This window comes from Ursus maritimus, unplaced genomic scaffold, assembly GCF_017311325.1.
Source record: "Ursus maritimus isolate PB19 unplaced genomic scaffold, ASM1731132v1 scaffold_4, whole genome shotgun sequence".
NCBI classification, from domain to species: domain Eukaryota; kingdom Metazoa; phylum Chordata; class Mammalia; order Carnivora; family Ursidae; genus Ursus; species Ursus maritimus.
The window spans coordinates 68192415-68208840 of record NW_024426552.1 but is presented as its reverse complement, the minus strand read 5'-3'; the positions used below and the strand labels follow the sequence as shown (position 1 = coordinate 68208840).

The 16426-nt window shown below is 40.0% G+C and overlaps 1 protein-coding gene across 2 annotated transcripts in view; it reads right to left on the bottom strand.

Annotated features, from left to right (window-relative positions):
• The window catches only part of RUBCN (rubicon autophagy regulator), a 53409-nt gene extending 37967 nt beyond the window's left edge, over positions 1-15442 (bottom strand). For both annotated transcript variants that reach the window (XM_040621366.1, XM_040621367.1), the window contains exon 1: positions 15186-15442. In XM_040621366.1, coding sequence (XP_040477300.1) covers positions 15186-15250 — 65 coding nt within the window. In that variant the 5' untranslated portion in view covers positions 15251-15442. The remainder of the gene's footprint in view (positions 1-15185) is intronic.
• Between the last annotated feature and the right edge of the window lie 984 nt (positions 15443-16426).

Here is a 16426-nt window from a genome sequence, read left to right as displayed (position 1 = left end):
AGGTCCAGTTATAGGAGTGTCATCTAAAAAGAGAAAGCCAGATGAATCTCAACCTGGTCTTCCGCTCTCAAGTCCTTAAAACCAAGAATTTATTCAAACTGGGAGACATCAGGCTTTCTTAACCTTACACCATTCAACATTCGAGTCACCAAACTCACTTGCTCCATTTCTTTCTTCCCCAATTTTACTGAGATATAATTGACATATTACTTTAAGGTGTATAACATAATGACCTGATATGCATATATATTATAAAATGATCACCACAATAAAATTAGTTAACATTCAACACCTAGCATATTTACAAAATTTTTCTTGTGATGAGAACATTTAGATCTACTCTCTTAGCAACTTTCAAATATACAACACCGTATTGTTAACTTTAGCCACCCGTGCTATACATTACATCCCCAGAATTTATGTATCTTATTACTGGAAGTTTGTACCTTTGGACCACCTTCACCCATTTCCCTCATTCCCCACACCCCCACCTCTAGCAAATACCAATCAATCTATTCTCTGTTTCTATGAGTTTGACTTTTTTAGACTCCACATATAAGTGAGAGCATGCAGTATTTGTCTTTCTGACTGACTTATTTCACTTAACATAATGCTCTCAAGGTCCATCCATGTTGTCACAAATGGCAGGATTTCCTTTTTAAGCGCTGAATAATATTCCTCTGTGTGTGTGTGTGTGTGTGTGTGTGTGTGTGTATCACTTTTTTTTTAATCCACTCATCTTCAGTGGATACTAAGGTTGTTTCTATTATAATTATAAATAATGCTGCAGTGAACACCAGGGTACAGATATCTCTTCAGCATCCTGTTTTTGTTTCCTTTGGTTATATACCCAGGAGTAAAATTGCTGGATCATATGGTATTTCTTTTTTTAATTTTTGAGGAATCTCCATGCTGTTTTCTACAGTGGCTGCACCACTCTATTCCCACCAAAAGTGCACAAGGGTTCCCTTTTCTCTACATTCTCACCAACACTTGTTATCGCTCATCTTTTTGATGACAGCCCTTCTAACAGGTGTGAGGTGATAACTCATTGCAGTTTGACTTGCGTTTCCCAGATCATTAATGATGTTGAGCACCTCTCTACGTACTTGTTGGCCACTGCCCTGTTCTATTTCCATACCAGTCCTTAGAGATATCTCAAGATAACTAAGATGCACACAGGACTTAAATGGACATTAAAATGCCATTTATTGTTATACTGTGAGAAACTGCCATCACAGGCCAGTTGACTGCCAACTTTTGCTTCAGTGATTCTCCAGTTCCTATGCTTCCTTAGAGTTAATCTGGCCTGTTCAGATTGACAGTTTTCACATTTAGGTCTGAGAGGGTCTGAGAGCAGTTTGCTTACTAAACTGGTCTGAGAGCAGTTTGCTTACTAAAGTGACTCTGCATATCTATGTTCTGATTTATCCTTTTTAAAAAAATGTTTATCTAAATTCAATTTAGTTAACATACACTGTATTATTAGTTTCAGGGGTAGAATTCAGTGATTTACCAGTTGCATGTAACACCCAGTGCTCATTACATCAAGTGCCCTCCTTAATGTCCATCACCCAATTAACCCACCCCCCTCCCCCCTCCCCATCCAGCCACCCTCAGTTTGCTTCCTAGACTTCAGCATCTTTTATGATTTGCCTCCATCTCTGTTTTCATCTTCTTTTATTTTTCCTTCCCTTCCCCTATAACCCTCTGTTTTGTTTCTTAAATTCCACATATGAGTGAAATCATATGGTATTTGTCTTTCACTGACTTATTTTGCTTAGCATAATACCCTCTAGTTCTATCCATGTCATTGCAAATGGCAAGATTTCAATCTTTTGATGGCTGAGCAATATTTCTGATTTATTCTTGATCTTACAAGGTTAACTGTCAAAGAACATCATGATAAATTCTGAAAGCAGACACCAAGTACCGCATCATCCTACCTAAGGCTGTGATTCCAAAATTATATAAAGAGTACTGAGATCCTAGAAACCTGAGCATTCAGATCTACTACCTACTTCTGGACAAAGCTAAGGAACTTTCCTTCCCCATACTATAGTGTCCCTAAGATATCAAAGCTACAAAAGAATGTGGCTCTTATTCTAAGATATACCAAATCATTTATATTTGGTATATGCTCAAACAAAAGTAAATGACACAGTTACCACTTTCAGAGAGTAGAAATGCTAAATTCAGTTGAAGCCCACACACAGTGGTTGGGTTGATCTATTCATACCTGAATCTTAGATGCAAGTAAACAGATCACCATGAGAAATCAGATACGCCTCTGCATTCTTGAACCGCATTTGCAGCAAGTAAGATCAGTCTTTCTTGGGTTAAACCTGTTTGGTAACAATTATTTGAATAGTATCACCTTGGATTCATATGTAACCTTTATCTGGCCAAAGGTAAGGACTTTGAAGTATATTAGGTTCAAAGTAGTCCTTTGCAGAGCCACTTCTGCAAGTGCACACAGTGCTCTGCCTTAAGCACCATAAATTAAAAAGCAAGTCCTTCTAAGCATCTCACCCTGTGCCAAGGAAGAACCAGGCCTGAGTGGCAAGGGACAGCGTAATCCATCACTACCTGAATCACTTACAGCAACAACCTCAGAATAAAGTCCTACCTACTTTCTTTTGGGAGGATTTTGACTTCATTCCTCCTTTAAAGAGGAACAGAAATTGCTTAAGCAACTCAAATAAGGTTATTCAAGGAAAAAGTTTTCCTAAGTGCCAGCTTAGTCTCAAGCTTGCCAAGTCACAATCAGAAGTAACACTCAAGGGGCCAGCATTACCCTAATACTAAAACCAGATACACTACAAAAAAAAAGAGAACTACAGGCCAATATCTCTGATGAACATGGATACAAAAATCTCAACAAAATATTAGCAAACCAAAAGCAACAATATATTAAAATAATCATTCACCACGGATCAAGTGGGATTTATTTCTGGGATCCAGGGGTGGTTCAATATTCACAAATCAGTCACTGTGGTACACCACATCAACAAGAGGAAGAATTTAAAAAACTACATGATCATTTCAATAGATGCAGAAAAAGCATTTGACAAAGTACAACACCCATTCATTACAAAAACCCTCAACAAAGTAGGTTTAGAGGGAACACATCTCAACATTATAGAGGTCACATATGAAAAACCCACAAAGAACATCATAGAGCTTTTCCCCTAAGATCAGGAACAAGACAAGGATGTCCACTCTCATCACTTCTATTCAACATAGTACTGGAAGTCCTAGCCACAGCAATCAGACAACAAAAAGAAATAAAAGGCATCCAAATTGGTTTAAAAAAAGGGGGGGAGTAAAACTTTCCATATTTGCAGATGACATGATACTATTTATAGAAAACCCTAAAGATTCCACCAAAACTCACTACTAGAAGTGATAAATTCAGTAAGATCACAGGATACAAAATCAATATACAGAAATTCATTGCATTTCTATATACTAATAATGAAGTAGCAGGAAGAGAAATTAAGAAAACAATCCTATTTACAATTACACCAAAATAATAAAACACCTAATAATAACCTAACAAAGTAGGTGAAAGATGTGTATTCTGAAAACTATAAAATACTGATGAAAGAAATTAAGACAACACAAACAAATGGAAAGATATTCCACACTCATGGATTGGAAGAACAAATACTGTTAAAATGTCCATACCACCCAGAGCAACCTACAGATTTAATGCAATCCCTAACAAAGTATCAATAGCATTCTTCACAGAACTAAAACAAATAATCCTAAAAATTGCATGGAAAGACCGCAAATGGCCAAAGCAATCTTGAAAAAGAAGAACAAAACTGGAAGTATCACAATCCCAGATTTCAAGATATACTACAAAGCTGAAGTAATCAAAGCAGTATGGTACAGGCACAAAAACAGGCATATACGTCAACAGAACAGAATGGAGAGCCCAGAAACAAACCCACGATTATATGGTTAATTAATTTATGACAAAGGAGGCAAGAAGATGTAACTGGAAAAAGTCTCTTCAAAAAATGGTGTTGTGAAAACTGGACAGCTACATGCTTTAAAAGAATGAAACTGGATCACTTTACATATATACAAAATAAGCTCAAAATGGATTATGGACCAACCATAAAAATCCTAGAAAAGAGCACAGGCAATAATTTCTCTGACATCAGCTGTAGCAGTGTTTTTCCTAAATATGTCTCCTGAGGCAAGGGAAACAAAAGCAAAAATCCAGTAATTCCACTACCCATATCCTTTGGGTAATATGAAAACACTACTTTGAAAAGATATATGCAACCCTATGTTTATTGCAGCATTATCTACAATAACCAAATTATGGAAGCAGCTCAAGTGTCCATTGATAGATGAATGGATACAGAAGAAATGGTTATATACACACACAATGGAACATTAGCTATAAATAAATAAAATCTTGCCATTTGTGATAACATGGATGGATCTAGAGAGTATAACACTAAGTGAAATAAGTCAGGAAGAGAAAGACAAATACCGTATGATTTCACTTGTATGTGGAATCTGAGAAACAAAACAAACAACAACAAAAACAGACAAATCAAAAAATAAACTCTTAACTGAGAACAAGCTGATGGTTACCAGAGGGGAGGTGAGTGGAGGGAATGGAAGAAATAAATGATGGGGATTAAGAGTGCACTTACCATGATGAGCACTGAGTAACCCATAGAATTGCTCAATCACTATATTGTATTCTTGAAATTAAAATAACACTGTATGTTAACTATACTGGAATTTTTTTTAAAAAGTGACACTCCAGGTGAAAACAGGAAAGTTACAAGCTAAAGTTATTTATGTATTTTTTTCATTTCAGAGAGAGAAAGAGAGTGCATGCACATGCAAGGGGAGGGGAGGTACAGAGGGAGAGGAAGAGAGAATCCTAAGCAGGCTTTACACCCAGCACAGAGCTGGTGCGGGGCTGGATGTCATGACCCTGAGATCATGACCTGAGCTGAAATCAAGAGCTGGACACTTAACCAACTGAGCCACCCAGGTGCCCCACCAATGTTATTTTTTTAAAAAACAGTGTTATTGCCCAGGTGATATATGGAAGTGTCAAATCACTATATTGTACACCTGAAACTAATATTACACTATATAAGTAACTGGAATTTAGGGGCGCCTGGGTGGCTCAGTCTTTAAGCGTCTGCCTTTGGCTCAGGGTGTGATCCCAGCGTTCTGGGTTCAAGCCCCACATCCGGCTCCTCTGCTGGGAGCCTGCTTCTTCCTCTCCCACTCCCCCTGCTTGTGTTCCCTCTCTCGCTGGCTGTCTCTCTCACCGTCAAATAAATAAATAATCTAAAAAAAAAAAAAAAAAACTGGAATTTAAATTAAAACATAAAAAATAAATAAAATAAAAAGTGCTATGCCATATAACTAATACATAATCACGAAAAACAAGTGAAATATATGACAAATAATAAATACATAATAATTGTAAAGTGAGATTCAATCCAAGAAAGATATATTGGCATATCTTGGATCCCCAGTGACCTTTTTAGGAAGGACATGGAGGAGCACCTGGGTGGCTCAGTCCTTAAGAGTCTACCTTTGGCTCAGGGCGTGATCCCAGCATTCTGGGATCAAGCCCCACATCAGGATCCTCCGCTGGGAGCCTGCTTCTTCCTCTCCCACTCCCCCTGCTTGTGTTCCCTCTCTCGCTGGCTGTCTCTCTCTCTGTGTCAAATAAATAAATAAAATCTTTAAAAAAAAAAAAAAAAAGGAAGGACATGGAAATAGCTTCAACCTATTGGCATACCCCCTCCACAGTGTGCCATTTATCTGCAATGAATTGTGGTATCTGTCTGAAATCAAGACTGAAGGTCAGGTTGTCCCAAGTCAGATTATGATTTGGTCCCTGAAATGTGAAGAAAGGTATGTGATATCCAAATGATGGAATATCGTGAAACCAATCAAATTTTTGATTAGGAAAAGTTTCCAAAGTTAATGATATATTTAAGTATAAAAGGCAGAATATAAAATTATATTTATGATCTCAACATAAAAATACTGAGAGAAATGGAGATACGTAATAATGGTTACCTCTGGTTCTATGAGGGAAATACAGAGGAGAGAAACTGTTTAGTCCTTCCTTTTTTAAATTTTTTTTTATTTTTAAAGATTTTATTTATTTATTTGTCAGAGAGAGAGAGAGAGCACACACGAGCGTACACAAGCAAGCAAGCGGCAGGCAAAGGCAGAAGCAGGCTCCCCGCCAAGCAGGGAGCCTGATACGGGACTCGATCCCAGGACCCTGGGCTCATGACCTGAGCTGAAGGCAGACACTCAACTGGCGTCCCTGTTTAGCCCTTCCTAAACAGTTCTAGCAATTAATTAAAGATCACGAATCTGAACAAAGTTAGCAAACAAGAGGCTGGAAAGTACCATCAAGGATTTTTTAAATCCTGAAGTGTCAAGGGCATCTTATGCTGAAAGACTGTGGTCAGTGGTCAGGCAAACACCTGGGACTTTTAATACTAAAAAGAACTCCCTGAAAAGAAGTGATAGGTTCCTTCTTTAAACTAGAGGAAAACATAGTTAAGTGAAATTATTATTGGTAACGCTTAAGTAACAAGAGACTACCACATTTAATTTGTTTAATTTTCTTCTTATCTGGCTCCATATTTTCTGGTTTTAATTATATAGTATTAACTTGTAGAGTATGCAGTTAAATATTTAGGATGCTTTTAAGTAAATAATGTTTATATAAAAAACATGCTTGACTTTACTATAGTCTCTCAGCTCCGGGGCACCTAGGAGAACCCAACCATTGGCTAGTCCCATCTCTTTAATGGCTGACAGCAGAATCTTAATGTCTAGGGGGAAATAAGTAGTACTCCTAGGCATACCTGTAACTTCAAATTTATTCAACAAATGCCTCACCCATCACACTACATTTGAATGATATCAAATTTACTGAATGTCAACAATGAGCAGATTTACCAATAGGAAAATCCCTTGTAGAAACCTAACTACTGATGATGTACAAACTCCTCGGTATGGAGTTCAAAAAGTCTCCATTATGTAGCCCCAATCTAAATACCAACTTTCCCTCTCAGGACTCCTCAATTTGAAAATAGTCTCTCTTCCTACCACACTCTATTATAAACATGCCAACCTCATACCTACTTGATTTTATTTATGCAGACTTTACCACTTAGAATGCTTCTCTTGCTTGTCTCATTCAGGGATTCAGGTTCAGCTCTAGTTCAACCTTCTCCTAAGAAGTTCTAAATAATCTGACCAGCTCTAACTCTTTTGTTAGAAACCCCATAATATATGCTGTCAATATACCACTGCTCCTGATTATCCTTTAAAAAAAATTGCCACTTAATTGTTACTGTACGTGGTTTATTTCCTTAAGGACAGAGACCATGTCTTTTCTATGCCTTATGTGCTGTAATAACAAGGAGGGAGAAAATGTCATGCAGCAGAAAGAGAACAAGGTTCACAGTCAGGCCAATCTGAATTTGAATCCTGGCTCTCCACATACTAGCTACGCATCCTTGGGTAAGCCATTTAAATTCTTTAAGCTTCAGTTCCCCCAGTGTAATTGATAATCTACAGAAAGCACCATCATAGGGTAGATAATAATATTTCTCTTTTCTCTGTCCTTTTCTCTCTTTGAATTTCCACTGCATACATATAATAAATCCAACAACACCAGAAGGGGTACCTGAATAAAGTCTTACCCATTCTGCCTCAGAGAAAAATCTGCCAAAAACTATCGGGAATGGACAGTCTGCAACACAAATTAAGATCTATTACTGTGCTCTGCATCTAAAGAATATCTCAACTGATTTTCAACCAGGGTCAAATCACCTCTTAGTAAGCATAGATTCTAAGGCCTGATCACGCTCAGGGTACTCTTGCTTAAGCTGGAAAGCTAGGAAGACTTCCTCAGATTTGGAGGTACCTTGTATATAACAGAGACTCAAACCTGCTTTCTTATTAGAATGGTAGAAACATAAAGGTTTTATTGCAAAACAATAAAGTTAATTTCATGAGTCATAGAAGAAAGCCAATCTCATTACCTTACAGTCACATCTTACATTGTCTGGGTAGCAGAATGCTTTACAAGCAAGGAAGAGGCACACACCAACCCTTCGATAGCAAAGGCACAGGAGGAAAGACAGTGCTTCCACTGCCTCCAGTTTTAGGGATCCTATTTTAAAGTAAAAGCTAATCCTCGTTACAACTAAGACTAGATTATCTTAAATATCGCTGAGGCAAAGAAAAAGCAAAAGAACATTATAAAAAAATCATTTTTAAAAGATGACAGAATTAAGATAAAACAGATATGAAATAAAAATAAAAGTCAATGAAATAGACTCAACTATTTAAAACAAAACAGCCAATCAAGCAAAAAGGTAAGCAGAAATTATGATATTACAACACGGATGCATTCAAGGCAAGAATCATTTAAAAAGACAAAGAAGCCATAATGAAGATATAGTTCTCACTAATTTTATGTATCTAATAACATGGCCTCAAATATATAAAATAAGGGCCCCTGGGTGGCTCAGTCGGTTAAGTGGACGACTCTTGATTTCAACTCAGGTCATGATCTCAGGGTCATGAGATCCAGCCCCGCATTGGGCTCTACTCTTCGCTCAGCAAGGAGTTGGCTTGAGATTCTCTCTCTCTCTCCCCCTCTGCTCCTCCCCATCCTGTGCACTCACACACACACACACACACACACACACACTCTCTCTCTCTCTCTCTCTCTCTCTAAAATAAATAAATCTTTTTAAAAATTTTATATATATATATAAATTATATACATATAAAAAGAGAATTGAGGGGCACCTGGCTGGCTCAGTCAGTGGAGCATGAGATTCTTGATCTCAGGGCTGTGGGTTCAAGTCTCACCTTGGATGTAGAGATTACTTAAAAATAAAGTCTTAACAAAATGAAAATAGAAAAGAAAAAACAATGGTAATGGGAGATTAGTTTTCAGATAATGAAAACCAAAAGTAAAGATGTGATTAGAAGAGCTGAATAATATTATAATAATGTTGTTCTTTAAATCTAGAAAGCTACCTCCTAAAGAACACTTTTTTTTAAGCATAGGACATTCATAAAAACTAGCCTTGTACAAAGGTACACACAATAAAAAAAAGTCAATCAATCCACCAAAGCAGAAGTACAGGCATATTCTCTGGCCAGAAAGCAATAAGACAGTGAGCAAATAACAAAAGTAGAACAAATAGGGAAAAAAAACTTGGAAAATTTAAAACTCTCAAAGGACTCTTGAGGAGGCAAAAATAACGCCATGGTATTTTAGGGGATGAGGGAATGACGTTATGGTTCTTAATGCTTTCTTCGCAAAAGTATCCAAGTGAGAAAGCTCACAGGGAGACTGTCTTAGAATCTTTTAGAAATTATGGGATTCTGCTATTTTCCAGTAAAAAAAAAAAAAAAGTCAGTCACCTCACTCCTACAATCTAGCAGGATTTCTGTGAATTTCATAGCCCTACAAATTTTGAGGATAGTTTTCAAGTCCCTATTTAGTCACTAATAATTTATGATTTCCTTTAATAACCTTCTCTCCTCTCATCAAGTGTGGGTTAAACTTCAAGTGAGCCTGATGTAGAGGAACTAAAAACATGTAAGCATGACCTAGTTGTTTCCTGAAAAACTCAAAATTAAATCTACAACAGCACTGTTCAATTGAACTTTCTATGGTGCTGGAAATGTTCTATATGTGTGCTGTCCAATATGGCAGCCACTAGCCCCAGTGGCCATCAAGCACTTGAAATCTGGTTAGTGTGACTAAAGAATGAAATTTTAAATTTTATTTAATTTTCATTAATTTAAACTTAAATTGCCATATGTGGCTAGTGGCTATTATGTTGGACAGAGCTGGTCTATAACCACCCAGGTAGGTTGGTGAAATTTAGGGAGGAAGGATTACAAAACACACACAAAAAGATTCCATTAAATAAAAGAAGTGATAAAGCAGCTATAAAAAACAGAACAGGGGTGCCAAGGTGGTGCAGTCAGTTAAGCAGCCAACTCTTGGTTTTGGCTCAGGTCATGATCTCGGGATCCTGGGATCAAGCCCCATGTCAGGCTCCACACTTAGCACGACGTCTGCTTCAGGATTCTCTCTCTCTCTCTCTCTCTCTGCCCCTCCCCCAGTCTGCTTGTGTGCTCTCTCTCTCTAAAATAAATGGATAAATCTTAAAAAAAAAAAAAAAGCAGACCAGTTGTGGGGAGGATAGACTGGGAAAAGCTTCAGCTTAGGGTCTCCGCTGTCTGCTGATAGGCCTCCCTCTCCTGGGCTCTGACAATAGCATCCCCGCCCCAAAGCTTCAAGAGTATGTTGCGGGGGGAGAGGGGACAGTGAGCAATGGGGGTAGGTGTACTAATAACTGGACTAGTAGTATGGATTACTCAAAAATTATTTGATCCTCCTGCTTTACTAATAGTTTTACATAAACTGTCAACCCCTACCTTGGTCAAAGAAAAAAGAGAAAGAAAGGGAAGAAAATAGAAAATGCAGATAAATATAATAAAGTGAAAATGAATAGGGAGAAAGGGGAAAAAGAGGCCCTTCCAAAGGCAACAGTACCACTGGCACCTGCCCAACTATAAGAGGCATGACCAAACTGTTAACATTTCCAGAAAATTCCTTGAATAAATACTCATTGAATGTCAATTATGTTAGGCACTGTGCTAGGCACTGAGCTTATGGTGGTTAAAGAGGAAGAGTCCCCATCTCTCAAGATATTCAGAATGAAATGGGGGAAATGGGCACTTACATAACTATGCTATGCAGAGAGAAGTGTTACAAAGAGAGATGGAAAAGGGCAGGTCAGAGATGCCTTCTAAAGGAGCATTATTTAAAAGATGACTAATAGCCCTCCAGGCAAAGAAGGAGGGACTGCAGGGAATGTGGAGAAGCAAGAATGAGAGTGGTGAGGAAGAACATGTAAGAGTGAGTGAATGCCATGGTTTTGAAACTGGGAACTTCGTAGGGATTAAAGTACAGATTAAATGTCAGGGACAAGTTTTGACTATTTTCTATTTTTCAATAAGAAAAGACTAAACATTTCTGAGCAAAATACTATAGTAACTTTGCTTCCGAAAAATTAAGGTGGTGGCTGTGTGGAGGCTGTCTGGAATTGGGGCCAGAGTTCAGATTGGAAGGTCAGTTAGGAGGCTACTGAGATAGTCCACAATTAGAGACAATAAGGGTCCTCGATGAATATATTGTTTATATATTCCATGCCCGGAATTCATGTCCCTTTCTTTTGGTAACAGAACTCTCCTTTTCCACCGGGGAATCACCCCTCTCCCAATTACTCTGGTCCATGAAGTTCCAAGAAAGTATACCCTTGCCTCAGGATCCAGGGTTGGGCACGTAATTTAGGCCTGACTGAGCAGCATATTCCATACCCTGATTATAAGAAGGGGAACATAACTCAGGTCAATCCAAAAATAGCCAGCCTCTGAATTTTTGTTTTTGTTATACCTATTCGGATTGCTTTGTTTTATTTTGTTTTGTTTTTGTTGGGATTGCTTAGGGTAATCCTGTATAAAAGTCGGCCTTAGAATGAAGCCAACACATAGGGAAGAGGAGCCCATGGATAAGAACAAATTCTTGTTTAAGCACCTACATAAATTTGGCCATGCCTGAAGCAATACTACTCCCTGGATTTTTTAGTAATATAAGCAAATATATTTGGAAATGGAGAAAAAAATTAAGTTTTGAGGGAGAAAAATCAGGAACAAAATTCATAGGACCTGGAAACTGCCTGGATATGGGAAATGAAGAGCAAAGTACCAAATTTCACTTTGAGGCTTCTGGGTTTGCTGAGTGAAAAATGCTATTAACTGAGAGAGAGAAAAGAAGATGAAAAGGTTTTAACCAATGGATTGAGCTCAGTTTGAAGACACTAAAAAGTATTTTAATACTTGAATTTTGACTCCATCTGGATCACTGCACCAGGAAAACTTCATAGAGCTGGGTTCCAAGTTCAGACTGCATAGCCCAAAGCAGTCTAGGGTGACAGAGCAATGCTAGAAGAACCATTTCTTTCATTGTTTGGTAGTTTCACCAGACAATCTCCAAAAACTGGCACTTACTACCCAACTAAAGAAAGAGAAGCATTAACTCTAAGCAGTATGGCATTTTGCTAGAGTGATAACTAGCTAGATGAAAATGAAGGGAACCTATGAAATAACTACACTCCAAGGATAGAGTGAAAAGCTAGGCTAACACTCTGATCCTCGGTGTGCTGAACTCAAGAGGAGCCTTGGAAGGAGGAAGAACAAGCTGTACAATTGAGAACAGCCACCAGAAAAGCACATTCCCACCTTATTTCAAGAAAACTGGGGAGAAGACAGCAAGCAGACATTTTTTGCACTTAGCACATACCAGGCACTCCATGAAGAGTTTCATGCACATTATCTTAACAAAACCTTACAAGTTACCAGTCAGGAAGGCATTATTTTCCCCACTCAGATGGATGAGCCAAATTAAGCAGTAGAGATAGGATTCAAATGCAGGCCTATTTGGTTATAAAGCTTATGCACATTTCACTACATCTACCACTTCCAGAAAATATATTGATAAGTTTATCCTTTATATACAAAATATATATAAATATATAAAACACACACACACACACACACCCTTTATTTATTTTTTTTTTAAAGATTTTATTTATTTATTTGACAGAGACAGAGACAGCCAGCGAGAGAGGGAACACAAGCAGGGGGAGTGGGAGAGGAAGAAGCAGGCTCATAGTGGAGGAGCCTGATGTGGGGCTCGATCCCGGAACGCCGGGATCACGCCCTGAGCTGAAGGCAGGCGCTTAACCGCTGTGCCACCCAGGCGCCCCCATACACACACCCTTTATATATAAAACTGATGCCATCTTGGGACGCCTGGGTGTTCAGTCGGTTAAGCATCAGACTCTTGATTTCAGCTCGGGTCATGATCTCAGGGTCTTGGGATTGAGCCCTGTATTGGGCACTGTGCTCAGCACAGAGTCTGCTTGTCCCTCTCTCTCTGCTCCTCCCCACTCATGCTCTCACTCTCTCCAATAAATAAGTAAATAAAATCTTTTTTAAAAAACAATGCTATCTCACCATGCAGATTTTTTCTGAATTGGGTATTTTATTGACGATAGAAAGTTAGATTAGCAGTGACCCAGCCACAATGCCTCAATTCTCAGGCACAAATTTGTATATGCCAGTTGTCTATTTGGAGCTAAGGAGGCCTTTGGTGCCATGAAACCTCATTAAACAACACATTCTGAGTTAACCAGCCACCAACAAAGAGTAGGCTATAGCAACAATACCAGTGACCTTGTGGGGATAGTCCCACTCCAGAAATTAAATTTTAACTAGAGTTGCTTGGTTAAGAGGCAAGCATTAAAGGGGCACCTGGGTGGCTCAGTTGGTTGAGCGACCAACTCAGGTTGTGGGATTGAGCCTAGTGTTGGGCTCCACACTCAGTGGGGAGTCTGCTTGGGATTCTCTCCCTCTCCCATTGCCCCTCCCCCTGCCCTCTCTCTCTCTCTCTCCGGTGAATAAATAAATCTTAAAAAAAAAAAAAAAGAGAGAGGTAAGCATGGAAAAAAATAATAGAGAGAAAAATAAACCTGCAAAGGAGTTGTCCTACTGGCCTGAATGACAGGCAAAGAATGCCATAAAATTCATTATCTTATACATTTGTTACAGTATATTAGCATAATGAGAGGCAGCATAACATAAGTATAAAAAGTGCAGACTCTGGAGCCAAATTGCCTGGGCTTGAATCCCAGTTCCACCAGGATTCAATGCAGGAACTTGGCAAGTTATTTATCCTGTTCATGTCTCAGCTTCCTCATCTATTAAATGGGGATAATAATAATACCTGTCTCATACAGCTGTCATGAGAAGTAAATAAATTAATACTTGTAAGGCTCCTAAGTAGGGCCTGGCATGTGATACGTGTTTATTTAAATTCATTAAATAAATAACTAACCCAGCTAGATGGGGAGGAAATGTGAACTTGAATTTCCAACCCAGCCTCTCTCACATGATCTGGTAAAGGAAAAGAAAAATGAACCAAAAACTTTTTAAAATTCATATGAGACCTTTCACATGAAGCATTTCACGGACATCTGGAGGAAGAATAAATAGCCAAATATACACAAGCAGAAACTGAAACGTGGAAAAGGGAAGTAAGATATTCAGTTTCACTGAACTCATCATTCATACATCTCAGGCAGGAACCCAGTCTTGTTGGCCCACATTTCGTATACCAGGCCACAAGCTAACAGTGTAGATAAAAGACGTGTCAAACTTAAAAACAGCCAGGTCTTCACCTGGGCACAATATCTCATTAATTTCCCCCTGCTGATGTTTTCTCACTGAAGCAAATTCTAAATATGGGAAGCACCTATACATAGAATAAGTCACCATTTAGTCAAAGTAGTTTGTAAAATCTTAAATCCTCCATTTCTAAAGGGTATGAACTGGATGACAATAGTTCCATATAAATAAATGTGAAATTGCTTAATTGCATTGTGGGGAAGGAGAGAAAGGTTTGAAGATGAAAAGGAAATGACAGAAAGACCCTGCCACTCTGACAGAGACACGCACACAATTTCTAGTTTCATTAGCAAGCCCCCTCCCCCACACCATGGCCATTACAATCGTCCACTTTCATACACAGGCTCTCCTTCTCGTCTTCTTCCTCACACTTGTCCCCGCCAAAGCTTCTTTCTAGGCCAGTCATAATGCCTAACCTTTGCGCCCAGAAATTCTTACACCACCAATTTTAATACTGGTCCGACATGCTGTCACCGCAAGTTTCACTCGGGCCATCAACCTTGTGCCCTACTCCTATCTATAGACTCTGGCCTGTAAAATCTCACCCAGCACCTCTCAATATCCACCTCCTCTCCTGCTCCCCCTGCCCTCAGCATATTCTACCCACACTCATTAAACCCGTTCCCTCGTCCGTCCTATCCACGCCCTGCCAGTCCCTCTTCTCACAATTTCTTCCCAAACAAGTCGCCCAAAACAGTCGCCCTAAAGTCCATCAAGCCCAACACTTCTCCCGGTGCTCTCCGAGCCCTCCCAACCCTCCTGGTGGTTGGGTACATCCATCTGCCCCCGACTCTCCAGGCCCTTCCTTCCCAGCCCACCTGCTCTCCTCCGGCAGGCGCTCCTCGCAGCCGCCGAGCTCCATTCCCGCGCCCTCCGGCCGCATCCGGGGCTACGACGTCGCCTCTCTGAAAAGAGGCGTCCCTGCCACTTCGTCCCTCAGGACTCCCGAAGCCCCAGGGAACGGAGGAGGCACCCTCGGTGGGTGGGCTCAGGGTGATGCACTACACCCGGGTTGACAGCAGGCGCGGTGATTGCAGTCTCAGCTGCGGTTTCTATCCCTGCCACCCCCACTTCCGGCACCAAGAACTACAACTCCCAGCAAGCACTTCGAAGACTCGGCCGCTCCCGGCATGCTCCGCCCTGCCCAATCCAAGGCCGCGCTCGCGGCGGATGCAGGCCCTGGCTGCGTGCTCGCGGCCGTACACTAGGCAGGGAACACTAATGCTATATTCTGGAATGCGTAAGGGTGCGAAGCCTTACACACTCCCGTCACGCTTCACACTTGGGTCCCGACGGGATCAGAAGTCTAGACTAGGAATTAACGCTGGTCTTAATCCCGTACTGTTAACCCCACTTCAGCCTTCCCTGGCTTAACAGCTGTCGGTGATGTTTGGGGACCTCAAGCATTTAAATGAAGAGCTCACGAACTGAAGAGCACGGGTTGCTTTGGGATCACAAAGGAAAAGGAGGAGGGAAAAGGCTTTTGGGGAAGGTTTTCTGGAGAACTGATGTCAGAGCAGAGTTTTTAAGGATACGTATGAATTAGCCAGGAGAAGAGAAAGTGGAAACAGTGGCCCCCGCATAAGGAAGCATGCTGGTTTGGGAAGTACTGGTTCTGAGCAGTAATAAGAACTTGGGACGAGGTGGGGAACAGAATGGTGTTGGTGAACAGACACCCTAGATCATGAAGTGTCGTTCTAAAGATTCTGGATTTTATCCTTGGAACAATTACGAGCAAGTTAAGAATATGCAAATCAAGAAGTGATTTGACCAAACCTGCTTAGAAAACGACTTTTGACAATGTGGAGAGGGAATGGGGTGTGTACCATCCTGGAGGCAAGAGTGAAAGAACAGATATGAAAGGAGCTTGGAAATCCCTATAGAGGCCAAGCAGGTAATGCCAATGAGTGAAGTGAGCTGGTTGTAGCGGAATGGCAGAAACTCTCTGAACTGGAAAGCTCATCCAAAAAGGGAGGTCTCACCTTTTCTATAATTGAGTGTTGCAAAATGGGCATATAGGCCTAGAATTCCCCGATATGCTGATTTTGCAATAGAAGCT